The sequence below is a fragment of the Heptranchias perlo genome, chromosome 16 (genome assembly GCF_035084215.1).
Source record: "Heptranchias perlo isolate sHepPer1 chromosome 16, sHepPer1.hap1, whole genome shotgun sequence".
In the NCBI taxonomy this organism is placed as follows: Eukaryota; Metazoa; Chordata; class Chondrichthyes; order Hexanchiformes; family Hexanchidae; genus Heptranchias; species Heptranchias perlo.
Genome location: NC_090340.1, coordinates 51,399,411 through 51,427,084, shown reverse-complemented (window position 1 = coordinate 51,427,084; position 27,674 = coordinate 51,399,411). Strand labels below are relative to the sequence as shown.

Below are 27,674 nucleotides of genomic sequence, written 5' to 3'. Positions count from 1 at the left end.
ATGGGTGGCATCAGTTGTGGGTCTGCATAGTGATCCTCGGGAAAGGGCATTATTGCACAAACCAGAGAAGATTCGCAAAGACGTGGCAGTAGTGGTGCCAATAGAATATGTAATGTGAGTTGATCAGAGATTAAATATAGGTAAAAACCATGACAAACCCTCAAACACCCTTGTGCATCCCCTTCATGTTCACGACACGTTTGCCTTACGCTTCCTACTGCACGTGATGCATGCCCTGTGGCAGGTTGAGTGAGGCTGACCGTGAAAGAGATGCATGAGAGGGTGAGTATGAGATAGAGCCATGAGATTGTATGAGGATTGGGTTGAGTGGTAGTGGCAGGATGAGTACTGGCGAGGTGAGTAAGTGCAGGTAAGATGAGGATGAGATTTGAGTGGGTATGAGGGGTGATGTGACAGAGTAGTGTTGGCAGTGCAGAAGGAGATGTGGGGTGGGGGTGGTGATGTGGCAAATGGAGTGTAGGGGAATGAGTAAGTGTACTCACTTCGGCTGACCTACTTAGGTCATTGAAGCACCTCCTGCACTGTATGCAGGTGCGCGATATGTTGGTGGTGCAGGTGACTTCCTCTGCCACCTCGAGCCAGGCCTTCTTGGTGGCAGAGGCAGGCCACTTGCTCCCGCCCGCCAAGGGTGGGTTGGGGGGGGGGGGGGAAGGGGAAAGAGATCTCTGTCCTCCCCCGATCCAATAATAGCTGGAGTGGGGCATCATTAAACCTGGGAGCAGCCTTCCCCTGGGCTGCTCCATGCTGTAATTTTTCCTATTTTCTGCAGCAGTCAGTGGAGGACTGCCCCTTTAAATAGAGCTCCTCCAGCTGACAGCCTATGATGCACATGCGCAGTCCGCCCGCTGCACAGCTTACCAGTGGAAAACCCGGAAGCCAAGGTAAGTGGCTCCAATCAAGCTGCAATCGCGTGCGGAGCACCCCGATTTCACTGGGCGCGTTACCTACGCCGCCCTGCTAATATTGAGCCCAAAGAGTGCCTAGATATTATGAAAAATTTGCATATGAAGTCTGTAACAGGTAATCACTGACAACAAAAGTAGTAAAAGGATTTTTCTCGTGAACAGTTGAGTTTATTAATGGTTTTCGCTAAGTCAAGTTAAATCCAGTTTTATAGATTTGTATTTTTAACAGCTGAAAAATAAAAATGAGGGAAATGGGGTGGGGGGGGGAAGGGAAGAGAAGAGAGCAGAATTAGAGAGAAAGAAACCTGTGGAAGGATCTACTTACATACTAATAAAAATAGGTAACTGAGAATGAAGTGAAGAATGCCAATGAGTGGCTGCAGTTTAACATTGACCCTATTTATGTGGTCAATAATGGAGCATATTTTCAACTTGCTGCCTAGGCATAAAACTAGTGTTGCAGATCGGTCGCCAGTTATAGAAATCGCCCAATTTTCAATTCCGTTAAAATCAATGAAAATCTGGCGGTTTCTATAGCGGTCGGCTGATCCGCAACGCCAGTTTAATACCCCAGCAAAAAATTGAAAATCTACCCCAATAATGTTTTCTCTCTCAACTGGTACAATGCTACACAACATAAAAAATGATATCAATGCTAGAATTTCTCAATATCTGGTGTACATGAGGCCAGAAAACTCAAAATATCTGCCACAAACAGAATTTGGCAATTTTAATCAGCAAATCTCCTGCATTTGTCAACTCCACGGGGAAGAGGAGTCATTCAAAAGCGAACAGATTCCGAAACATAGACTGGTTTCCCAAATTTGCCAGCAGATTATAAAGATCTTGATGGCTAAACAGGGAACAGATTAAACCACTCTCTCCTATTACATAATCCAGTGAATTAGTTAATAGCAAGTTTGTCATCATCATTGCAGAACTTCAGGTAAATAAGGGCCATTTGTGGTAGAGGGCACAGCATGATTCTCTTAGGCACAAAATTGTTGAAATGTTTATAGTATTTAGAAAAATATTGGGAGCCCAGTAGGTCAGCAAGAATCTGTACTTTTACATGTCATCGGGGTCATAAATTCAGGCAAGCATAGGCAACCTGGTGACCAGCTGGGTTCTAGTATACAATATCAAGCTGAATAGTTTATCATAGAAACGAATAGGTGGCAGATTGGCATTTCGGAATTCTAGAATTCAGACAATGCAAAATAGTACAATAGCAATTTCACGGTATCAATAACACTCGAGCAGTCTGCGAAGGGCATTTAATTTCAGAAGCTGTACGTATGATTCAGCTCTGTTAATGTTACAGTAGAAAGAGAATACATCCGCAATTACAGGAAACACTGACTAACTACATAATTTAATTTCAACTGCTGTACACCTCACAATAGCTTTGTTTAAAATGGTGTTTACAACAGTTGGCTTTAAGTTCCCCACTGTATATATTACAAAAACATCTCAAGAAACAAAACCTCATTTAAAATTACAGCACATGCAAGCATGCTCATTTTAAGTAAATAAGTTCTGCAAGATCGTTTACTATCAAAATAAATAGGTGCTATTTTGTACAAGGGAATACTGTACATTTTAGTTGGCAGTACCAAACACCCATGAGAATGAATAAACACATTTGAATATGCACATTGTCGTCATTATATACAGTTGCTCTACTCACACATACACGTTTACTCATGTAGTATTTACAATACCTGTACTGTAGAACGACTGCTTTACCCAAGGTAAACAAAATAATTGGCATGTCTACATCTGTCATGTTATTGAAATATAGGCCTGTATATGTGCCTATAGCTTTCTGGTGTAATGTCCAAGATTTAATAGTTACTGTAACTATTAAATTGAAAGCTGCAGTAACCTGTTCCCCCACCTCCAATTATACTGCAGAAGGAAGTATATTACCATATAGGTGAGAAAATCAGAACGATAATGAATCTTAATTCCAACTGTAAAGTTCTTTAGGTCCACATGCTTGACGCAGACTGCAACCAATTTGGTTCGAGTCAAGCAGATAAGACTTGCAAACAGTATTGGAAGAGTCTGCAATTGGCAGTAAGTATTGACCATGCTCGCAGGCCGAGACCATGGAGATGAACAGAATTCAGCAAGTAACTAAAATTTCTAGCAGGAGTAGACTATTGGTCAATGTAACCTGTCCATCTAACTTCCCACAAGATTTCTTTTGATGCATTTCTGAATCCTATTTGTTGTTCTCTTCTTTGTAGAGTGTACTTTTAGCATGTCCTGTAACTCTTCCCTGAAGTTAACTCTTTGCCTGTTCACTAAACATTAGTGCTATATAGTTTCTTTGAGAGACATAATTCACCACTGTCACCTATTCCATCTGGGACTGCTACTGGTGTTTGGAGCTACACGTACCATGTTTTTGCGAATAGTTAAATTTTTGCCTAGAAAGGTCTTTATTTAAAAAAACCGTAAAGCTTTCTATTTGGTACCTTTTAAAAAAAAAATATACAATTGAACAAAAAAAAACCTGAAGAATTCCACCCTAAGAGATAGTTCAGACAGTAGGTACAGGGCAGTTAAAACGAGTAATGCTCTGCACAAGTCATCATACATGTGATGGGGGTGGGTGACTTTACAAGTGTAGGCCTGGGTCCCATACACTGACTCAGCTCCAAGATGATGAACGTGCTACAGGTCCAAGTAGTGCTTAGATTTTTAAAAGCCATTTTAATATGAAGAAAAGGTGCTTTCCACAAAAAGCCAAAACGAGTAGAGTTCTTCACTGTAGAATCAGTAACTATGGCGATATATAAAAGTTTACTTCCACCATTAACAATCCAAACTTGCTTGGGGGAGAAGGAGAATAGAAAGAGTTGCCAATATTCTGGGTTACAGATTTTAAATACAAGTCTGTTAAAAAGATACAAAGAAAGGGATACTGCAGCACTTATGTTCTCAGGTAAATGCTGAGTTTAAATACATATTGCCAAAAATCTAATAAAATTCTTGCATGTGTATTATTGCTATGTTATAATTAATTTTTCAGCTTACTTTGTTACAAAAATGTTAAAACAAATGTGCTTTATATTTTAAAAACACTGAAGAAAACTCTTGGCCATATATTTACACTCCACCTTTTTGTGCTTTAACACTGTTCGAATGTGTCCATTATGTTCTGAGTAAATGCATCACGACAAGCCAAACATTAAAAAAACACCATCTCACATATTTAACAATGCCTCATGAGAAAAAAAAAATCCTTATTTTCTGCCTTAAAGGGCTGTGTAAGGATGACAATAATATACAGATTAAGAAATTATTTAATCATACTTCTTAAATATGTACTTTTTATATAATTTATTTTTGATTCTCATAGCAAAAGAACATTTAAAAATGACAAACACAATCCTGCAGTGCATTAATACTTCAGTGATGCAACTTCATCCCCATGATTCCTCCTACATGGGGAGGTTTTGATTTTAGCTGTGCCAGGGAAGCACCTGAGCTTCTGTAGCTCCCATCGAAATGCAACATTGGCAGAGATGTGAGAGCAGGCTGCTCTCCACGTAGGGAACTAGTAGTGATTTTTTTTGGGGGGGTGCAGGGGGAAGACAGAAAAGAGACAAGTAATTAAAAGTGGAGGAAAGGAATAAGAAAACATACTTCATCGTCATTTACAATTTCTTCTTGTCAGTGATTATGCTAACACAAAAGACTGCAACAGGGCAGCTGATACAGCTAAATTAATTACCTAAAAATTGTGGGCTTATTCTATTTTATTATTGAACTCATTGATCCGTAAAATAGCTAACTGCTACATTAGTACTTCAGTCATACTGTTGATTAGATTTAAATTAAATATACAGCTAAGGGTTTTGTTTTCTCTATTACAGAATAAATAGCATATAAAAACTACTCAGAATTCAGTTCTTTTTGAAGAAAACTTGTTAATTTGACTTTCATACCATAAGAAACTTGTAATGTCATCCAGACATCAATTATAATACTGCTTACCTTATGCCGTATGGCCATTCCAACAATCTACCAACATCCTACATTTTGGTCAAACCAGCAACTTTTGTCACATCAAGTATGGTAAATATTAGGTACACAAGATAGGACCAGACTGCTTGGAGGCTTGTACATGTGTGCGCCACTCACTTACACACACGTGAATGCACAAATAACTTAAAACTGAATGCATTTTTTTTAAAATGTACTCTATTTCCCCAAGTACACTTATAATTAACGCTATAAATCAAACCCCATTTAAATGGATAAAAACACCTCTATATCCAACCCTCTTGAGTTAGTTATTTTTAAATTTTTTTATCACATTTTAGGAACACTGAATGATATGTATGCTATAGATAGAAAAGTACTATGCATGAACACAGCATTACATAGCATTTACAGTGAATAAATAGGACAGGTGTCTGTTTTCAAACAATGTTGCCAAATGACAGAAACCTAACAGTAGTGAGGGTTGCTGCATGCTTTTTCTATAACACAATGGATTAAAATTAAACTAATGGACATCCTGAGATTATGCCTGATTGGACTGGTTATTATCTACCGCAGTCCTGGTGTTTAGTCTTCGGTTTCTTCTCTAGAGACCTAGGTTTTAGCACACAAATACAGGCCGACACTCCTGCAATTGGTTTTGGGAGGTCTGAGCCACGGAGCCACTTATTCTCAACTCTGTTGTATACCTGTACAGCTTTTGAAAACACAGTGTTCTCCCAGCTGTAGCCACCAAGGATGTAAATTTTTCCATTCAGGACTGCCACTCCTGACTCACTGTTGGCCTGCAAGAGAGGGGAAACTCGGGTCCATTGGTTACACTGTGGGCTGTAACATTCCACACTTAAAATATCAAATCTCTCCATAGACTCAATGTGATCATCGCTGCCACCTATAGCATAGATATGGTCCTGCAGTGTGCACATGCTGTGCCATCCTCGAGCAGTTATCATAGGTCTTTTTTCTTCCCAAACATCAGTTCGATAGTCATAGCAAAGAAGATTCTTTCTGTAGGGTCCTATTTGGTAATCATGACCTCCTGAGACGTATACAAATTCTTTATATATTGTTCCAGCATGGCCATACGTAAACCTATGAAAGAAAGACAAAGATCATGTTAATGAAACAATCATAACAAATACATTGCATAGAATGGATTTAAGGAGGAAAGTGGTTCTAATGATGTGGTAAATCACGAACAGTTTTTAATTGCATAATTGATTTACAGCACCATCTTTTATTAGATACACTTGTAACATAATATATACACAACAACTTGCATTTATATAGTGCCTTTAGCGCAGTAAAACGTGCAAAAGCACTTCACAAAAGCATAATCAGACAAAAATTGACACTGAGCCGGAGAAAGATATTAGAATGGGTAACTAAAAGCTTGGTCAAAGAGGTAGGTTTTAAGGAGCTTCTTAAAGGAGAGAGAGATGGAGAAGCAGAGAGTTTAGGGAGGGAATTCTAGAGCCTGGGGCAGAGATGGCTGAAGGCACAGCTGCCAATGGAGGGATGAAGGGGGGACAGACTTATGCTTTATACAGTGAACAATTGTGAAGGGGAGAAGAAGGGCTCGATTTTCGCACACGCGATCGGGTGCGTTGGTGGCGGGGGGGGGGGGCTCTGAAAATCGGGGATTCCCGGGGCGGGTCGGGAGCCCGGCTCCAACCAGTCCACTTCCGGGTTTCCCACTGACGCGCTCACATGTGCGCGCAGCCCCCGCATGTGGGACTCCCGCCAGCAATTAAAGCCGGCGGGGTGCCACTTAAGGTATTTATTTAGGTATTTCAGGTCGTTTAGAGACCTGATTAACATATTTTAGGAGGGGTGGGATTTTGCAAACAACTGGGACTGTTTCCTGTACTGGGGGAAACACTCCCAGTTCAAATGGACGTGTTGCAGCCATCAGCCTGTGGCAGCTGCAAAGGTCCATTTGACAGGGGGAGGGGGGGGGGGTGGGAGACCCTCACTCATTGCAGGAGGCCACTCTGTCACTTTGGACAAAGTTTGGCCTCCACCACCCTCCTCCTAACAATAAAATTCACCAACTTGCACACTTACCCCCAGGGTCCAGAGACATGTACCTACCTTGCGGACCCCCTCAGTTGCACATCTTCCGGTTGGGGGCCGCCGTAGCTGCAGTCATGACCTCCTCGGAGGGCGAACAGCATCACCAGCCTCGCCGGCCACCTCTGACACGTGGAGCTCCACAACACAGTGCTGTGACACATCCACCTGCACAGCAGGAGGGAGGGCAGCCGCAGAGAGAGATGCGTCGCAGAGGGCACTACCCTCACCACAGGGTCCACAGACCGAGGCTCAGCTTCCTGGACCTCTCTGAGCAGCAGTGCACACGGAGGCTCAGAGTCACTCGACATGTAGTCGTGGACATCTGCAGCCTCCTTCATGCCAAGCTGCTCCTGGCTGGCCCGAGCACCATCTTCTTACCTGTCGCTCTCAAAGTCACTACTGCCCTCAACAACATCTCCTCCGCATCCTTCCAGGATGCCACCGGGGACATCGCCGACGTCGCCGACGTCTCTGTCGTCTGCACAAAAGAGCCCTGCAAATACACCTACACCCACTCTGCAGTGACACAATGGGTGGCATCAGTTGTGGGTCTTTTGTGATCCTCAGGAAAGGGCATTATTGCACAAACCAGACAAGATTCGCAAAGATGTGGCAGTAGTGGTGCCAATATATGTAATGTGAGTTGATCAGAAATTAAATATAAGTAAAAACCATGACAAACCCTCAAACACCCTTGTGCATCCCCTTCATGCTCACGACACGTTTGCCTTACGCTTCCTACTGCACATATGTGATGCATGCCCTGTGGCTGCAGCACAGGTAGTGGCAGGTTGAGTGAGGCTGACTGTGAAAGAGATGCATGAGAGGGTGAGTATGAGATAGAGCCATGAGATTGCATGAGGATTGGGTTGAGTGGTAGCGGCGGGATGAGTACTGGAGTGAGGCATCATTAACCTGGGATCAGCCTTCCCCCTGGGCTGCACCATGCTGTAATTTTTCCTATTTCTTGCAGCATCAGTCAGTGGAGGACTACCCCTTTAAATAGAGCTCCTCCAGCTGACAGACCTTACTGCGCATGCGCAGTCCGCCCGCCGCGCAGCTTAGCAGTGGGGAACCTGGACGAACAGGTAAGTGGATCCAATCAGCCTGCGATTGCATGCGCCCAATCGACCCCCAGCCGCGAACCCACCGCCGTGGTAATATCGGGCCCGAAGTGTTTGGCATGGAGGAGGAAACCAAGTTTCTTAGAGACAGCTTTAGCAATGGAAGAGATGTGGGAGTCCCATTTAAGGTCAGAGGAGATAGCGAAAGAATACTACTAAAAAAGGTCAAAAAGGTGGAAGTCAAAGGTCAGAGGTGATAGCTGTTGGTTAGACTTGCTAAAGACATGAAAAAAAACTATCTTTGAACTGAAAAGTAAGATTTTCAATGCCCCATTGAAGGATATGGAGATGATCAGGATGTAGCAATTCAGCCATTGTACTGTGAGGAGACAAGAGGTTGTGAGCATTGATGAGTTGTCAAGTGCAGCACAATACAGCAATTTGAGAGGAATCCAGATAACAGTAGAAGGCCATTATGGTGATAACTTGTTTAGAAGTGCATTGTTAGATCCTGTCAAAGGTATAGGATATGCACAAGGCAATTCACCAAAATGTTTAAGAGTTCCAGTGGTGTGCAAGATAGGCAATATATTGTATACACATTACATGCAAACGTGTACACGCACAATCAGATGCACAATTTGACTCCATAGTATCAAGCTCAGGGCAACAGGACAGTGTGAAAAATATGACATCTTCTGTCACGATGCAGTATGGGGTACTCTACCATGAAACACAGTGAAGTGCACTATCAGAACTGTGTACAGCGTCCTTTACCAGCAAGCCGGCACAATTAGAACTCATATTCTATTCATTGGGAGTTTTAAATGTATCTGCTTAAATCCTGCCTAAACTCCACCTTTAAAAATGCATCATTTCAACCAAGCCATTGGTCATCTCTCCTATCTCTTGTACCATAACTTGGTGTCTGATCCTTTAATCTATTCTTTTTTGCTTCTTCACCCTCAAGATATTTTCTATATTAAACACACTAAGCTGTTGTTGTGCAAAAGTTCTTTTTAAATAGACTGATGAAAACCAATTCACAGATTTAAGGTATCATGAATGATTCATTTTAGTCTCTATATTAAGTACATGCAACAAATCAATAGAATCATACAATACTAACTATGTGAAAAATTACTGCTATACCTTGGTAGGCCAGCAACATAGGACCAGGAATCTTTATTGGGGTTGTAGATTTCAACAGAGGATAAAGCACCATTCTCATTCCTGCCTCCAACTGCTATCAGAAAATCTGCAAAGGCATCCAAGTAAAAATCCACTCGCCTCTGATTCATGGGAGCAAACTGAAAAACAAACCTAGAACATCTAAGAAACCACATATGTAAAATAACTCCATTTCTCATAACTTCTTTTAAACTGTATTCCATTAAAACTTCTAATGTTATTCACTATTTAATAAAAGGCTGAATTTGAAGAGGGCCTTTTTCTGTAATATAATTTATATGCATGTGCATATGTGTATGTGAAATTTATTTTTATATCCATCTCCCTCTTAGGTCAATGCCTGCTTACCTGAAAGCTCTCAATACCTTAACTTTAAAACAGTCATTTATACCACCCTTAATTGAAAGGGAATGAAGAGTGGAAAGCTGTTACCATAGAGACTACAGCTATCCTATGCAACCATGACACCCATGCATGAACCACAGGCCAAAGCACAGCACGTATTTTCATACCATCTATTGCCATTTTATGCTAGGCTCCTGTTATACTGTAACCAATGACATAAGTATTGAACGCAATGTTCATGTTCAGGTCAAATCCTGGAGCATTTATTTCCTCTATTATGTTGTTTGTGGCTGTTGGCAGCTTGAGTTGACCCCTTCGTAAAAGAATCCTAACCTATCACTCCTTTTAAATGGAAAACATAAGTGTTCGCTTCTTAAAAAATTTGTTCTTGGGATGTGGGTGACACTGGCAAGGCAGTATTTATTGCCCAGAATTTGCTGCCAAAATAACAGCGAGTTTGATGGCACTCACCATTATTAATGTGTAAATCGTCCAGCAACTTGTGGTGAGGAAGAGTTACTCTGTGAATTGCAAATTACCACAAGTTGCTGGACCATTTGCGCCACTCTGCAGGTAGCCTCCCGAAAACCACAGCTCACCCTCAACCTCCGTGAGTTTCATGAAGACGCTGCATTTGCGCATTAATTGCCAATTAAACTCTGTAGAAAATTAGGGCTAGTACTTAACAGCCTGAATACCTCTTTAAAAGAGGAGATTTATGTTCCTGCAATGCCAATCAACCTTTCCAGCCCAGAAGGGAACAATTTAAACTGTCGAGTCTCATTCCTACAGATAGTAAATTGTACTCAGATTTTTTTTAAAAATTAAAATTTTAAAAACATTTTTTCTTGCTGTCTTCTTTCTCTCTCTCAATCCAATCTTTCTTTCCCTCTCTATCTGTACCCGATTCGACTCTAATTCACCCTCCTTCTCAGTTGTTCCTCTGTTTCTTCCTCAATCCTTAAATCTCATTGGTTAAGGAGATAGACTGTTGGTCTCATCGTTCACTAAGGTCCCAGATGCCCCACTGCCCTCGCTGCACTGTTATTAACTTGCACTTCCAGAAATTTAACAGCGCAAAACATTTTCAAGTTGAAGGGTAAGGGGAAAAAATCTAATTAACGGCGCAAGCTACGAGATGCCCCGCTCCAGCAAATTATAGGTCATTAAGTATGCCAGTTGCCCTGAGGATATTAACAGTCAACCACATAATGTGGGAATAGAGCGACATGTAGGCCGGACCAGCTAGGTGTGGCATATTGCCTTCCCTGAAGGACATTAGTGAACCATTTGGGTTTTTACGACAAGCTGGCAGCTTTCATGGTCATTTTCTGGCACTAGCCTACAGATTATCTGATTTATTGAATTCAGTTTCACAACTTGTCATGATGGGATTTGCTCTGCTTGAATTTTGCAAGACTGGTTTTAATGCTGTTGTCTCATTGGTGGATAAATCTTCCATCAGAAAACCATGATCTATTAGTATCAACAACTTCAGGAACTTGGATTTCAACTTCATACATGGTCTCTGAGGAGCCATAGTATGCACCAATATGGCCCACAAAGTCAAAAGCTGCTGTAAGCCACTAATAGACCATTAAGACTATGTTACACACATCAAACCTGCTTCTTATGCCCTCCATTCTATTTGCAAATTTTCTGCCTTACTTCTTACATAATAGATCAGTAGAACTAATTGCAAAAGTCCCCAGTGTGAAGTCAGGGATTTTATATTAATTACTTGTGGGTGAAAGGCTATTCCATCTGCTGACACAGTTCGCTTTTAATAGTGCGCTCAATATCTTTGTACAATTTATTGGAAATTACTAGCAGATTCTTTCGGTGCTGCACCTTCTTTAAATTGTTTCCGCAATTATAAAAAGGACTCAAGTCAATGTATGCATTACACACAGCAACTGTGTTTCTCTGTCCCAATTATATCAAACTAGCACAGATGAAAGTGTAAATGTCACATTAAAATTATAATTTGATCAGTGTTTGGCTGAATGCTGTACTTTCAAATTCAATTGAGAATATTCAGGTCAGCCTCGGACACCATAGGAGATGCTCCAACATGTGACAAGCTATCAGCCAATCACCTCCTTTGACACAGTGATAGTGTCTTTTGCTGCTGGCCGAGCACGTCTCTTACAAATTGCAACAGACTTGTAAAAAAAGAGAAGGCTGAATGTTTTAGCCAGTGTTGGACCAGTACCTGAAGGAAATTAGTTCCCAGTAACAGTGCCCTGACAACATAAGTTGAGTTACATTGCCTGTCATTCCACACACTGGTTGGGCTGGTACACTTGCTTACTAATGCAAAGAACGGTCTCCTCACCAATTTACCCACTCCCTTTTCTTTCCTCTCACTATCTTTTTTTAAAGCACCAGTCCCGTCCTTTTATCTTCAACTCAGTAGCAGAGAATTATATAGAATTACCTAGAAATTACAATACAGAAACAGGTCATTCAGCACAACCAGTCCATATTGGTGTTTATCCTCTGCATGAGCAGTACTCCTAAACCAATGTCCCCGTTCCTTCCCATATCGCTCAGTTTGCAAAAGAGTGCACAACTGAGCAATACACGGGTCTTACTAAGATAGCTGATCTCAGCAATACGGGCAACCTAACAGGACTAAGCATCCTGGGCTAGAAGGGACGGGGGGAAAAAAAAAATCATCCGAGGATCCTCATCACATATTCAAAAATTCACATATGGGTGAGTTCAGGATCAAGCTTTGCTGTAGTACCCTCTACAGTCAAATAGCCTGTAAGCACACATCGACTAGTCTCACCCACAAAGAAGTGCCACCAAGGCACAATGTCAGGACACCTGATGTCCACAGAACAGTACCTCAGGGGAAGTCAATATCCAGGAGGAGGAAGAAGAGGGGAGAAACATTTCAAATGATTATGCCCAATAACTCCACCTGTTTTTGTTTGATCAATCCACATACCTATCCTTCAATCCTTTCTTTCTCTAGAAATATATATAGCAGTTTCTTGAACTCATTTATATAGCTTTCTCTAATGGTTTTCATTGGCAAATTAATACATGAATGCCATCAATTTCCAGACATTACTGGTCCCTCCACAGCATAAAGACAATGGCAACAGAAAACATGGAACAGGCCTGCAAATATTTGTGAAATTTTCACGTATGGATTCATTTTTGATGCTTGAATAGAAGAGATGTCAAGTTATAGAACAGAAGAAAATTACCTTTAACCATTGGTTACATCTAGGATCATATCTATAAAGGACGTTTGAAGCAGCGTCACCTCCATTGTCACGAGATGAGCTTCCACCTGCCATAAAGATAAATCCTCCAAAGACAGTTACACAGTGATGGCTCCGTCTTGCAGGCAGCATCATTTCAGGCAACCATTGCCCTGTCACCACGTCAAAGAAGCACATGTCATCACTGAGCTCTTCTCCGCGTTCTGACACTTCCCCACCAATAAACAATAGCCTTTCAATATCCGAGCGAAGGGCAGAACGTTTGTTCTGAAGTACTGGTTGTTTTGTGATGTTATTGTGATAATGTACCGCTTCTTCCAAGAAGATTTCGCAATTTGCTTCTTTGGGAAGCAGGGAGCACACTGCAGGTTTAACTCTGTGTAACAGATCACTTTTAGGTATAAGTGGGAAATGGATAGTTGCAAGTACAAGGCGAGCATCCTGCTCTCTATCAGGACTCTGTGTCAGCCACTGCAGTGCGACCTGCAGTAAATCGTGCTCACATTCATGTTGTACATTGTTGCTCTCCAAATAAAGACAGAGTTTCTGCACAGAGATGTTCTGCAAAAAGTCTGGAGTAAAGGAAAGGGTACCAAAATCATGTAGAATAAAACTATCAATGTAACAGTCCAATCGCTCCAGGTCATAAATTGAGGCCAGTTCTTGAAGGTAAAGATAGTTTTCTTCGCTAACCTCGTTCTCTAGGTACTCGCAACAAAAATCCACCACTTTCCAAATTTGTAGAAGATGTGCAGTTTCCAGTACATAGTCAATATTTCCACCGTCCAAAGGAAGCTCACTGCTATAGAGAAAGTCGATCACAGCTTTCAGGCCTATATAGGAGGCTCCAACTAATTCAACTTCCTTCTGATAAGCTTCCCTCATTCCAATCGTAAACATAGAATTAAAATAGTCACTATAGACTGCCAAGAGGTTCCGGTGGGCTGACACTTTCTGTTCATCTGCCACAAGCACAATATCACAGAACAGTCCCCTCTGTCTCTGCTCATTTAGCCCCTGAAGGACGACACTAGAATGATCTGCCCACCTGTATACCTGAAAAGACAATGCACCTTAAGATTATTGCACTCACCTTCCATTTAGCGTTTGTAGTGAAAATTACTGCATAAGAAGCCCTAGGACCTGCATTTAAATTGAGATACAGAAAGTTTATGCATTTGGTAATTGCACATTTTAGTTTACACTGGTATATACTTTGAAGTATTCATATACTTGCAGAGTGCAGTATGTAAAAGGACAATAAATCCAGTGCAGTCTCAATGACCCACACAAGGTTGAATAAGTTTGTTTTGACACAGCCTAACGCCCACAAGACATATCCTAGTAATTAGTTTAAGAGCTTCGCTGGAAATATTCAGCTTCATTATTGTAATCACACCCAAATCCTTTTCCTTCATGGATCAAATTTGTTTCTTTTTATTATTTTCCATACTTTTCTTTTACTTGTTACTTTTATGCAGTGGCAATATAAACAATTTTATAAAGGTATTTTGCTAAAATGGCCAGTGGCCATAAGTCATTATGCAACTAGGCGATTTAAACCAGCTGTGCTTTCAAACTCTGATAACCAATTTGTTTCAGTTAGGTTCAGCTGGATGCCGGTATCATTTTAATTAAATGCAGCACAATTTTCAGGATTTACCACTCCAGCTGTAGCAACCAGGACATTATGTATTGTAGCTTTTTGTAGTGGCTAAATAAATCTGTAGCCAAAACTAAATACTCCGCTTTCTTTTACAGTGCTGTTTCCAGCTGTGATACAAGCATTATAATCTGTGCTAATACAATAGTTAAAACATTAAATCAGTTTGCACAGACTTATGATTTTTCAACAATCAAAGAAATGGCATAACAATCTGAACAAAATGCCAAATACATAAACACACAGATATTTAGCTAACCCTGATGTAATCTGCAATCGTGCACGACTGCATTATACAAAGAACAAATATTGCATGGGAATTAGCAGATTTGGCCAAATCGTGACAAAGCTCATGGGGTTTTGAGCACCCCAAGACTAGATTAGTGCCTTGTAAATTCCCTTCAAAATATTTACAATATATTTCTACGAATAGGTTACCTAAATTTTGTAGCATCGTCTAACTTGTCAGTTTTTTCTTTGTTTTTTTTTGCTGGTCTATGAAGTTTTACCTCATCTTCACTAAACAGCATAAATGGGGGAAAGATTACTTATTTTATCTAACGTTTTGACATTTGGAGTAAAAATTAAAATGTTTTATGTGCCAACTTTCAAGTACTGTAGCTAGCTTTGTTCTTTTGCCATAGGAATTGCTTTATGCCAGTTGTGAAGATGAAAGTAGTGCTGGACAGTTACTATGAACAGCGATGGTTAAGGACATCAAAGGATAGATTTTCCTGTTCCTGTGCCTGAGGCTATTGGATTGCCTTGCCGCAGCAAATACAGGAAAACTGGGTAGTGGGGAACTCACATCTGTATGGGAGCCTGCCCGATTTTCCGTCCGCTGAAATTAATGGACAAGGGAAAAAAATCAAGTGTACTCCATTATGGTCATTATGCCCGATTTTCCTGTCTTTGCCACATTGAGGCAATCCAATAGTCCCAGGAACAGGAAAATCTGCCCCTAAGTTTTCCATCCATTAATTATGAATGGGTGACTTTCTAGCCTAGAATAACATGGAACAAAGTGACATGCCTGCAGAACAGAGTAATGAGAGATTTTTAGAAGTAATTTACACATTATATGTTTGTGTATTGTGAATGTTGAATCACCATGAAGTAGATTATTTCCTACTCCTTTTAACTATTTCATTTCCCTGGCCTCCCTAAACTTTTTCTCTGCTCTCCTGAAAACACTGATTCAGGCTAATGATGTGTCTACAGGTGCTGGTAACCATCCACTGCCAAGGTGTAATAGCCACTTTTGATAGGTGATCCTGAACAGCAATTGTCACAAGCTAATTGATCATTGGCATCACAGCTGAGCCTGATCCTGTCCTCACTCGATGTTTGTACATCGCCATGTTCCAGCTGGAGCCACCGCACAGCAAGCAAGAGATGGAACCACAAAAATAATCAAATCGGCTAATGGAATGTTGACCTTTATGTCAAGGGGATTGAATTCAAAAGTGAGGCAGTTATGCTTCAGTTGTACATAGCCTTAGTCAGACCCCATCTGGAATACTGTGTTCAGTTTTGGGCACTGAACCTTAGGAAACGTATATTGGCCCTAGTAGAGATACAACGCAGATTTAAAAAAAAAATTCATTCATGGGATGTGGGCGTTGCTGGCAAGGCCAGCATTTATTGCCCATCCCTAATGATATTGATTTATTGCCCACCAGAATGATACTGAGGCTAAAAGGGTTAAATTATGAGGACAGGTTGCATAGACTTGGCTTGTATTCCCTTGAGTTTAGAAGGTTATGGGGTGATCTAATTGATGTATTTAAAATGATTTAAGGGATTCGATAGGGTAGATATAGAGAAACTATTTCCTCTGGTGGAAATAGAGGATTTCCAGAAATTTGGAATTCAGAACATGAGGGCATAATCTTAAAATTAAAGCTAGGCCATTCAGGAGCGAAATTAGGAAGCACTCTTTCATGCAAAGGGTAGTGGAAATCTGGAACTCGCTCCCCCAAAAGACTGTGGAATGTTGGGTCAACTGAAATTTTCAAGACTGAGATAGATAGATTTTTGTTAGGTAAAGGTATCAAGGAATATAGAACAAAGATGGGTAAATGGAGTTTGAGCTGCAGATCAGGCATGATCTAACTGAATGGTGGAACAGGTTCAAGGGGCTGAGTGGCCTACTTCCATTCCTACGTGCCTTCACCTGCCTAGTCTACAACATTGAGGCTACCAGCAACGCTTCTATCGCTGCCCGGCTGAGATCAGCTAACTCAGCAAAGGCCATTATCTATATGACTCAGTATCACAACAGGTAGTAAGTAGTACACTTTACCCACTGAACAATCAGACAAATACAACCATTTTTAATGTAGGAAGATAGAGCAGAGAGCAATGGTTAATTGAGTATCAAACCATGTAAACCTGAAAATCAAATAGTTTATGTAATTCAGATCTTAAAAGGTTATTTTTTAAAAAAAAATAGCAGCAGAATCCTGCCATACTTTTTGTTGGAACAGCAGTTGTTGAAATAGCATATAGAAGTAGGTTAGAGGAAAAAAAAGAGTCCAGAAAAAAGATCAGCAAAAATAAGCAAATTAAACCAAAGGAAAAAAGGGATATGATATCGAGGTACTTGTGTGAGATTGAAGTTTGCCTAGTTTAATATTATGAACATTTTAAAAAAAATTAAATGAGAGCCAAAGTTTCCACTCCTGATTGTTTTCAAATGACTCCTTTGGAAAGTGCTTATGGGTGGGCACAATTGAGTTTGGTACTTATGTCCCGCAATGTTAAATAGCCAGTTGATACTCTCAACACATGAAGATTGGCCATTTCTGTGAGGTAGCAGATAATGCCACACCCCATGAATCTATGCCCCGGCATTACAACTTCAGGAGAGCTGGCGAGAAGCGAATTGTATGGAAAAGGCATGAAGCTTTCACATCAACTTAATCCTCCCCCTTGTGTGCTTTTGTTCTTTCTTTACATGAACTTTAGAATGACTAAACAAAAAATTAAATCTCTGAAAATGTGTTTGGGAGCCCTATTCTGACACAAGCTCTCATTATAACACCTACATGCACTGCCTGAAAGGGTGGTGGAAGCAGATTCGATAATAACTTTCAAAAGGGAATTAGATAAATACTTGAAGGGGAAAAATTTACAGGGCTTTGGAGAAGGAGCAGGGGAATGGGACTAATTGGATAGCTTTTTCAAAGAGCCGGCACAGGCGCGATGGGTGAATGACCTTCTGTGGTGTGACATACTACGATACTATGATAAGGTAATTGAAAACATTGCTTTTTGTTTTATAAAAACTTACTGACCTCAGGATTTAAAAGACATTTTAAAATTATGACCATATAGTGTAATACTATTTTATATGTTTATATTGAAATTAGGCTCTGGCTTTTATTGAAATTTACAAACAATTACAGGCCCAGTCATAAAAGACCAATATTAAAGAAATTTATAACTATCCGTAAAAATGACTCCAATTTAGTCATGGGTGAAATATAGCAATTATATATTATGTAAATTTTGTTTACCAAAGAAAATAATTTTTATATGTTGCAAAAACAGAATATTGGTAGCATGCTCATATTACCTCTAGTTTTTGGTAATATTTGGTAAAAATAAATTGCACTCAAGTGATAAGCTGACTCAATTGAGATGTTTCTTCACTGAATGTGCTTTTTGTTGCAATTAAAAATTATAGTCATAATTTCATTTACTGTGGGCATAGAATACAGCACAGGTAATTTGGATGACATGAATCAGAGAGAATAGGGAGAAAGCTTTATATTAACAGCTTATGGAAGGCGCAGGAGGCTGGCCGTGGTTTAGGGAATGTCTTTTTAACTGGTGTGGACGCCTGTTGTAGTAAAGTTTATGTTGTATTTTTTTGACGACACCACCATAAACTTTGCGAATTTCCACAGACAGTTGGATTGGTGCATGTTGGTGGTTTGCTGGCCGGCCATTGACAAGCAACATAAAAATGGGATCAGATCTGGAAGAATTTCTCTGATCTCAGTACCAGTGAGCACATCATTTTCTCAGACAATTATTTTTCCCATCTGCCTCAACCCACATTGAATTGGTAGGGGTGGGGGAGGGAAAAAAAAAAGAAGAGAATCCCACCTGCTGCCAAACGAGTGTGATCCATCAGTTCAAAGGTCCAGGATGACCACTATGGAGAATGTGAGAAGAAAGTGTGATGTGTCGGGCTTTACTGTGTGTTACACAGTCTTTTGGATTCCACACAACATTTTTTGCCAGTAAGACTGGATGTTTGGGCTTAATGATAAAGTGTGAAAGACTGCGCCTTCACCGCCACAACACATTCTGCCAACAGCTTTGGAATCTGGTTTGTCAGGTCAGGGGAGAGGGATGGAGAAAATCAGCCAAAGTTCCCACTTTTGACAGCCATACAGTAACCCCTGTTGGAGGTGCATATTTGGACCTCTGTTGAGGACAGGTTCAGGCTGGTCTCTGTTCTCCATCCTTCCCAGCATGGGTCAAATAGCTTTCTGACACCCACTGTCTAGGTTTACAAATGATGAATGGCCACTTAGGCTTGGCACTGGAGGACAATCAGAGCCCATGGAATCCTAGCTCAGCAAGGCTTCAGGGGGAGAAATAAAGGGGCAAAACAAAGCAAACAATTACCTCCATGAAGGCACAATGTAAAGTCTTTTCCTCAAAATGATGTCTGCTACAAATTATGGTATCATAATAAAAGGGATGTCTTCTTCAGTTTCAAAACTATTTGAATTAGCAACCACAAATTAAGTTGATGCTTGAGGAAATATTGCATATTCCTATATCAAATTTTTCTGGTTCACTCCAATTTGCTAATCATGTTCCAGAGTAGACAACTTGACACTAGGCTTCTGGCACCACGACTCTTAAACTGGCTACTAGGAGGCACTTAAAGTGAAGCCTGTGGTGACTTGGCCATCATTTTCCATTTCTGAATTTTTGGCTTTTGTTCAGTGCCTACCTAGCAACAACAACTCACATTTATATAGTGCCTTTAACAGAGAAAGCATCCAAAGGTGTTTGTAATCAGGTTTAACTCAAACTCCTTATATGGAGAAATCATGGGGCAGAAACCTGTATACAGAAACAGATACAAAACCACAGTTATTCTACTTTCACAGCACTTTCTAATAACATCTCACATGAACTGATATGCAACACAAGACTGCACTATGGAAGGATGGTAAAGCAGTTGATGCCTGAGAATGTCTATACTTCTGAGCAATATTGGCAGAAATGTGATAGCAAGCTACCCACTCATCTTCCTGGCTGTACTTGCTAGTGACCCAGGAAAAAAAAAGGGAGAAAAAATATATTAGTGACATGCAATACAATTTGTTTTCCTCCTACTTTTGCAGTCAGCGATTCAGAATCATCACAACATCCTGTTCTCATTCAACATCCACACTTTCAGAAAAGGGCACTGCACGGCAATCAGGAGGAGGGAGGTACCGTGGATGATTTCTCCCTTCAGCCCCCCTCGCTTAGTCCAGGGGCCCAATGCCCAAATGTAGCACACCTACCACTGAACCGATTGAGATTGGCTAATTCATCACGCACTGGGAATTAAACCTGGATCTAATAGAGATTTAAAAAAATGTATTTATCTGTGACCATCACAAGAAATCAACTAATTTGTTTTTCAAGAATTAATCCTTCACACAGGATTGTCATCTTAGTTCCAACTGGGGTACACTACTAACTGGGTGGGTAGGATTGTACTATTGTATGTTTAATTAACTTTTTCCCCATCTATTTTCTTCTCCCCTTGTCTAACCAAGTTTCACTAGTGCTGTACTGTACAGTATGAATGTAATGGGCCTCATTGTTAATGATAGTACGCTGATTGTCATACCTAACCCTGGATGGTGTCTGTTCATCATTGACTCAGTAGGGACTGAGGACTCTGAATGTTGTACATTTTCATTTACATAGAATCTATGTAATTCTACAATCGTACCCACCCAGTGAGTAGTGTACCCCAGTTGGAACTAAGATCACAATCCTGTGTGATGGATTTTTAAAAATTTCTTAGCAGCAGAATCATAATTCACTCGATAAATGTTGGTTTTTAAATTCTTTATTCTGATAAATAATTATGAAGAAAATGTTTCACTGGATAGGGCAAGTGAACAGGTTGTGGGCTCCTTTGACTCTTCTAAACTGAATGCTGTTCAATGACCCGTGCAACAAAGGTGCACCTACCACAAGAAAAGACATATCATCCATTTTCTTCCGAGGTTGTTTCTATGAGTCCTGCCAAGCAGCCAAAGAACCGTAATATGATTCATAGCTATTGCTGGGAGCTGTATGGATGAGGAAACATCTTTAGCAGCTATACTATTGTGCCATTCGAGGATTCCTCTTTCACATTAACTGGTAACGACATCAGATGCAGAGCCAACAAACTAACCTTTGATGATTCGCTGATCTTGTGTGGACGAGACACTCTTGACTGCTTTGTCCCCTCCATTGCAGCTTCCCTGGCGACACCTGACAAAGTAGTATCAGTAAATCATCATGTTTTGTTATGGTAAAGCCTCAGCTGTTTTGAAACCAAATACTGTACAGGAGAGTTCAAAGCATATAGCTTGCTTTTTAGCCACCTGCTGGCCACTCCTAGTAAATTCATCAACCACACTTACCAAAACTGCCTGACCTTCACAGAATTAGTAATTCTAGTAACAGATACTCAACTTTTCCATTTTGTTAGCAGGTAGGGATGGCTCATGTTAAGTGGAAGAACCAGGTATTATGGCAATCTATCCAGAACAATTTGGGATGGAATGCAATGAATGACCAAATAATGAGCACAGGAAATCATGGGCTACATAACCGCATACTAGAATTCAGTGGCACAGCATGTGTGACAAAATGAAGTGAGGTACCATACCAGACATCTTTTTACATATAAAAATAATCGTATTGTTTTCCATTGGTCACGTTTATGACTAGCATAAGATAATACGTCATTTATTTCTCATACTGGTAGATCATAACATTGTATCCTTAGCACTTTAATATTTTAGTTCTATTGCACTGGATTTTGCTGTAAAAATAACAGCGAGGCTAACAGCACTCACTGTTATTTATGTGCAAATCGAACAGTAACTTCCAGCGACCGCACATGTGCAGTTAAATGCAAAAATCCGGAAGTTGCTGCCCAAGATACCCTGCTCCTGCAAAAGCTGCGAGATGCTGTTTTTGTGCCGGCTGACTCACTATTCAAATGAATTGAACAGCGTGAAGTTCCTGCACTGACGTCATAAATACGAACTAAACTAGCCAGAAAAAGTTAGGGCTTGTCTATTCTGGTGTAAACAGCCTTATAATGGCATGCTAAGTTTTAATTACTGCCAAACAACCTCTCTGGCACTGAAAATTAACTTTTACAAGTATGGAGTCTCATTCCTTCAGCTTTTAATTATTGTTGGATTTTTTTTTAAATGTAAATTAATTTCTTTAGTTTTTCTTTGTCTCTAATCTCTGTCTCTTAATCCAATATTTCTTTCCCTCTCTATTTTGCTTACTGTACCTGATTTGACACTGAATCCATTTTTCTAACTTACACTTCCTGATTCAGCCTCTGTACTGCTTATTAACAATTCTTCAATCTGATTGGCTAAGGGGATACACAGTTGCTTGCCCTGTTCACATAGATCCCAGATGCCCTGTAGAGGGCGTTGCCCTGAATAGATCTCTAACTCTAACTTGGAATAACGTGCCGTGCAAAAGCTCATAGAAAGTCTATGGGCAAGTGCAAGTCTAGAGAACAGCTGGCACTGTTCGTTCGCCGCTCACAGCAAAGTCCAGCCCACCACGTTTTCCACAAGAAATATTGGCATTGAGAGGTGTTTGCTCAAAATCCTGATTCACAGAGCGTGGGTTAAACAAATCGGTGGATCAAATAACAAGTGGTAATTGCAGCTGTAGCAATAGCATCTAAATCATTTGACCATTCTATAGTCATTTAAAAGCATGTGTGACAGCCATTTTGGGTCCGGCATGAATAACAAATGTAATAGAATCATAGAATGGTTACAGCACAGGAGGCTGCCATTCGGTCCATCGAGCCCATGCCGGCTCTTTGTAAGAGCAATCCAGTTAGTTCCATTCCCCCACTTTTTCCCCGTAGGCCTGCAATTTTTTTCCTTCAAGTATTTATTCAATTCCTTTTTGAAAGGCACAATTGACTCTGCTTCCACCACCCTTTCAGGCAGCATATTCCAGATCATAACTACTTGCTGCGTAAAAAAAAATTTCCTTATGTCACCTTTGGTTCTTTTGCCAATCACCTTAAATCTGTGTCCTTTGGTTCTCAACCCTTCCACCAATGGGAACAGTTTTTCTTTATTTACTTTATCTAAACCCTTCATGATTTTGAACACTATCGAATCTGCTCTCACCCATCTCTGCTCTAAGGAGAGCAACCCCCAGTTAGTAAACTATATGAAAAGAAGAAATTCAAAGCATTATGGGGTGTTTCCACCATCCTGTGCGACCAGAGAATCCATGTTCGTAGGGAGTACAGGACAGAGATAGGGCTACAACACTGCTGTCCAAATTCTCTGATCTGTGAGCACAGCTCCCCACTGGGAGCACAGAATCACCCCCAATATGCTCACTGGGCACCTGAACCAGCAGAGAAACGTGCTACAGTCCTCAAGCAAATGAATGAGAAAACAGGCAAAAGTTAAGCTAACACTTAAGAGCCTTTTACATTAAAGGCTGGATCTTGGGGAGACCAGCCTCAGAGCATCGCTCTCCTAAATTTACTATTAAATCGCCCCGCTATTCTCCCTGTGAACTAGCAAAGTGGGAGCGCATCCACAGGCTGGCTGCGATATTTTGGCATCACTACTGAAGCATGCTGCTGCATTGCAGCAGTGCATTTACTAGTCTGATTTAGATTGGCAGCAGGAAGTCTTGGTGAAAAACAGGTCTGCCTTGCTAAAAGATTCCTTTTACCGTGGTGTGATCGCAAGCTGCGGAAGTCCCATGGTACAGGTGCTGGCAACCAAGGAACAATATAAAAGCACCTTTAGGAAACCCCTAAATATAGGGGACTGCATCTAAGAACTAGAACACAGCAAATATTATCCTGATATTCAAAAAATAGAGCAAAACGTGAATTAGGGAATTCAACACCAATTAACATCTTGGTTCAGGGGAAATTCTTAAAATCAAATTATGGGATTCCAACAATCTACATCTAAAGCAAATAGGGATTAGTTATCTTGGCTTTAGAAGCAGCAGGTCATACAACACAAATCTGCTGGAATTCTTTGACAGGGAAACTGTAAGTTAATGGATCAGAATTACCCACTCCATAATTTGAAGTTTCAAAAGGTCCTTGATAATGTTTTGCTGTGCTTTAAAAAAATGCTTGTAGAATTAATGATAAATTAACTGGATAAGTTGAAAACTGGCTAATAATAAAAAGCAGACCAGATTTGTTTGGGGGATAGTGTGAAACTGCAGAATAGTTCCTCGAGTCTGCTGCTTTTAACATTATTCTTAAGTGATAACAGAGGGAAAATTTCAGCAAGGTTATGAAATTTAGTGTCCTCAGCAAATTTTGTGATTTGTATTAAGCAGATTGGCAGTGTTCAAAGGAGCTTTGATAAGTCAAGTAAACGGGCTAAGGAATGGCAGTCAGATTTTATGCAGATAAGGTTACGGGGAGATTTGATAGAGGCGTTCAAAATAGGTTCAAATGAAAGATGTGTACACAATGAATGAGTGTTCAGCAGTAAACGTGAGAAAAAAATTTGCTGGGCAAAATAATCATTGACCAAAAGTACCAGTTGACATGAAGCGGTTATCAATAAAACTAACCAAATATCTGAAACTATCTCAAGGAGCATTTGGTTTTAAGTCTTTCACCCATGTCCCCAACCCAATTGCTCTGTGGGTAAGTGCTACATGGTGTGATTAGAGTTCATAGAATCATACAATTATACAGCACAGGAGGACACCATCTGGCCCATCGTGTCAGTGCCAGCTCTTCGAAAGAGCTATCCAATTAGTCCCACTCCCCAGCTCTTTCTCCATAGCTGTGCAAATTTTTTCCTTTCAAGTATTTATCTAATTCCCTTTTGAAATTTAGTATTGAATCTGCTTCCACCACCCTTTCAGGCAGTGCATTCTAGATCACAACAACTCTTGCATAAAAAAAATCCTCATGTCACCTTTGGTTCTTTTGTCAATCACCTTAAATCTGGTGTCCTCTGGTTACCGACTGTTCTGCCCCTGGAAACAGTTTCTCCTTGTTTACTCTATCAAAACCATTCATGATTTTGAACACCTCTATCAAATCTCCCCTTAGCCTTCTCTGCTCTAAGGAGAACAACCCCAGCTTCTCCAATTTCTCCACATACAGAAGTCCCTCTTCTCTGCTACCATTCTAATAAATTTCTCCTGCACACTCTCGAAGGTCTTGACATTCTTCCTAAAGTGTGGTGCTCAGAATTGAACACAGTACTCCAGTTGAGGACAAACCAGTGTTTAAGGCTTTAGCATAACTTCCTTCCTTTTGTACCTCTATTAATAAAGCCAAGGATCCCATATGCTTTTTTTTAAAAAAAAAGAACAGCCTACTCAACTTGTCCTGCCACCTTCAAAGATTTGTGTATGTGTACTCCCAGGTCTCTCTGTTCCTGCACTTCCTTTAAAATTGTACCATTTTGTTTATATTTCATCTCTTCATTCTTCCTACCAAAATATATCACTTCACACTTCTCGGCATTAAATTTCATCTGACATGTGACTGCCCATGTCCTCCTGAAATCTGTTACTATCCTCCTCGTTGTTTACTACATTTCCAAGTTTCATGTAATTTGCAAACTTGAAAATTATACCCTCTATACCCAAGTCCAGGTCATTAATATATATCAAAAAGAGCAGTGATCCTAAATACTAACCCCTGGGGAACACCATTGTATACTTATCTCCAGTCTGAAAACCAACCTTTCACGACTACTCTCTGCCCTTAGCCAATTTCTTATCCATGCTGCCACAGTCCCTTTAATCCCATGGGATTTAATTTTACTAACAAGTCTATTATATGGTACTTTGTCAAACGCCTTTTGAAAGTCCATTTACACATCAACCTCACTACCCTCATCAACCCTCTCCGTTACTTCATCAAAGAACTCAATCAAGTTAGTCAAACACAATTTACTTTTAACAAATCCAAGCTGATTTTCATTTATTAGGCCACAATTTTCCAAGTGACAATTAATTTTGTCCTGGCTTATTGTCTCAAAGTTTCTCCACCACAGACGTTAGGCTGACTGGCCTGTAATTGCCGGGTTTACCCCCTCACCTTTTTTGAACTGGGGTTTAACATTCGCAATCCTCCAATCCTCTAGCACCAACCCCAATCTCAAACAGTGCAGAAGTTAAGCTACTAGAACTGACCTCAACGGCCTCAGGATTTGGCCTCTCATTCTAGGTTTATGCTGTTGTATGCCGTTTGCACATTTCACCAAAATAGCAGTGAAGTCAGATGGAATCAAATTACTCCTTTGATCACCTGGTAGTGTTCAGCACAGATGTGACCAGAACACAGGAGCAATTTTTTGGAGAAACAGCAGCCAAGTCTGGCAAAGTATTACTAATAAGTTCAAAGAGTAGCATAGTCCACAGGTTTTCTACAGTGCAAAGATCTATTAGTATACATAACAAAAGGGCACACACTTTACCAGTGAGATGGACAGCACTGGAGGACAACCTTCCATTTAAACAGAGTTCACACCAGGGGGACCATCCATATGCATGGTCCAATCCATTTACTCTCAACAGCAAGGGATCGTTTGGTACAACAGCTCCTCAGGCAACTTGTACAACACAAGGTTTTTTTACTGTCTATTTTAATGTTTTCTTCTGCTGGAGGCATTCATTCCTTGTGGGGGGAGGGGGGGTGGTGTTGTTGTTTAGAGTTCCACAGGTGTAAGGAACCCTCTAGTATCTCACCAAGCTAGCCACTCGATATGCATGAATGTAGTTAATTACATCCATTGTGGCAAAGAAGATGGTCAGTTTGGCTCAACTGGTGGTACACTCACCTCAGAGTCCAAAGATTGTGGGTTCAAGCCCCACTCCTGGACCAAAACACATAATCTGTGCAGTACTGAAGGAATGTTGGACTATTAAAGATGTCTGCTTTCAAATAATTTTCAGCCACATTTGCCCATTCATATGTTAAAAATCAAATGATAGTATTTGAAGAGCACAGAATCCTTCTAATAGTCTGGTCAACAATCTGTCCTCAAGCAACACCTCAAATAGAAACAAACCTCATTCCTATCTGTGGGATTTTGCTGTGTACAAAATGGCTGTGGGCAGAAGCATCTCCTCTCTAAATATTTCAATCAACACCGTGCAAGTTTATCAGGAGGTTCAATGGACTCCTTGGGTACCTTAAAAGACAGATTTCACACTGCACTGGAATTTAAAGTGCAAGACTCCCCCCTTCAAGCTAAAGTTGCAGTGACACATTAGTGTCTGAACCCACTGCAGTTCTAATAAATTTACTTGGGCATTACTTGTTTCCTTGGGGGGGGAAGAAAGGAGGAAGGAGTTTTAGCAATGAAAGTTTTTTTTAAGAAAATCTTGAGGTTAAATTAAACCACAAAATATTTGCAGTGGAGTTGCAGCAAATGTTGCAGAATTTCCAAGATTAAAAAAGGCTACTATCTGGTAAATTTAGTAATAGTGTTAAATCAGATTGGTGAACTAGATTTGGGAGGGGGGGGGGTGGTAAGGAGGAGGAGGATGATTGGGGGGGGGGGGGGGGGGGCCTGAGCTTTCCTTGTTTTTCCAGGAACAGTGAAGACCTGGGGGAGGGGGGATGGGCCTCCTTAGCACAACCTGCTGCGCATGCGCCTTGAGGCCCAAGCTGTAAGGCACCAGGAGCCGAGTTTTCAATCCCAGCCGCCCCGCGCCTCCACACCGCTTCTGCACTGCGACAGCCGCTGCGGTCCGACTCGGTCTATCACAAACAATGCAAAAAGCCAGCAATTACCGGGGTTAAAATGGCTGGTCGTATCTCCGAGCACCCACTCACACTAACAGCCACCAGTACATTGTTAGCGACCGGCATTTCCTCAATAAGCGGTTACTCCGT

The 27,674-nt window shown here is 40.7% G+C and overlaps 1 protein-coding gene across 2 annotated transcripts; it reads right to left on the bottom strand.

Annotated features, from left to right (window-relative positions):
• Positions 1–1,072: 1,072 nt before the first annotated feature.
• On the bottom strand, positions 1,073–27,674 carry klhl36 (kelch-like family member 36). Of its 2 annotated transcripts, none has more exons than XM_067998115.1 (5): positions 27,573–27,674; positions 20,958–21,037; positions 12,847–13,920; positions 9,239–9,396; positions 1,073–6,038 (listed from the first exon to the last, which is right to left on the bottom strand). In XM_067998115.1, the coding sequence occupies exons 2-5, from the start codon at positions 21,015–21,017 to the stop codon at positions 5,492–5,494; spliced, it is 1,839 nt and encodes a 612-aa protein (XP_067854216.1). In that variant the 5' UTR covers positions 21,018–21,037; positions 27,573–27,674; the 3' UTR covers positions 1,073–5,491. The 2 variants fall into 2 exon arrangements, with proteins under 2 accessions (XP_067854216.1, XP_067854217.1); XM_067998116.1 differs by lacking the exon at positions 27,573–27,674 and adding an exon at positions 20,750–20,850 and having other exon boundaries at positions 20,958–21,038.

What these genes read in the sequence shown, in the direction of transcription:
- klhl36 (XM_067998115.1), bottom strand. Translation starts at nt 21,017, where the DNA reads ATGGAGGGGACAAAGCAGTCAAGAGTGTCTCGTCCACACAAGATCAGC. An exon ending in AGATCAGCGAATCATCAAAG is followed by an intron (nt 13,921 to 20,957) that starts GTTAGTTTGTTG and finishes TTGTCTTTTCAG; the next exon opens with GTATACAGGTGGGCAGATCA. An exon ending in GATGTAACCAATGGTTAAAG is followed by an intron (nt 9,397 to 12,846) that starts GTAATTTTCTTC and finishes TTTGTTTTTCAG; the next exon opens with TTTGCTCCCATGAATCAGAG.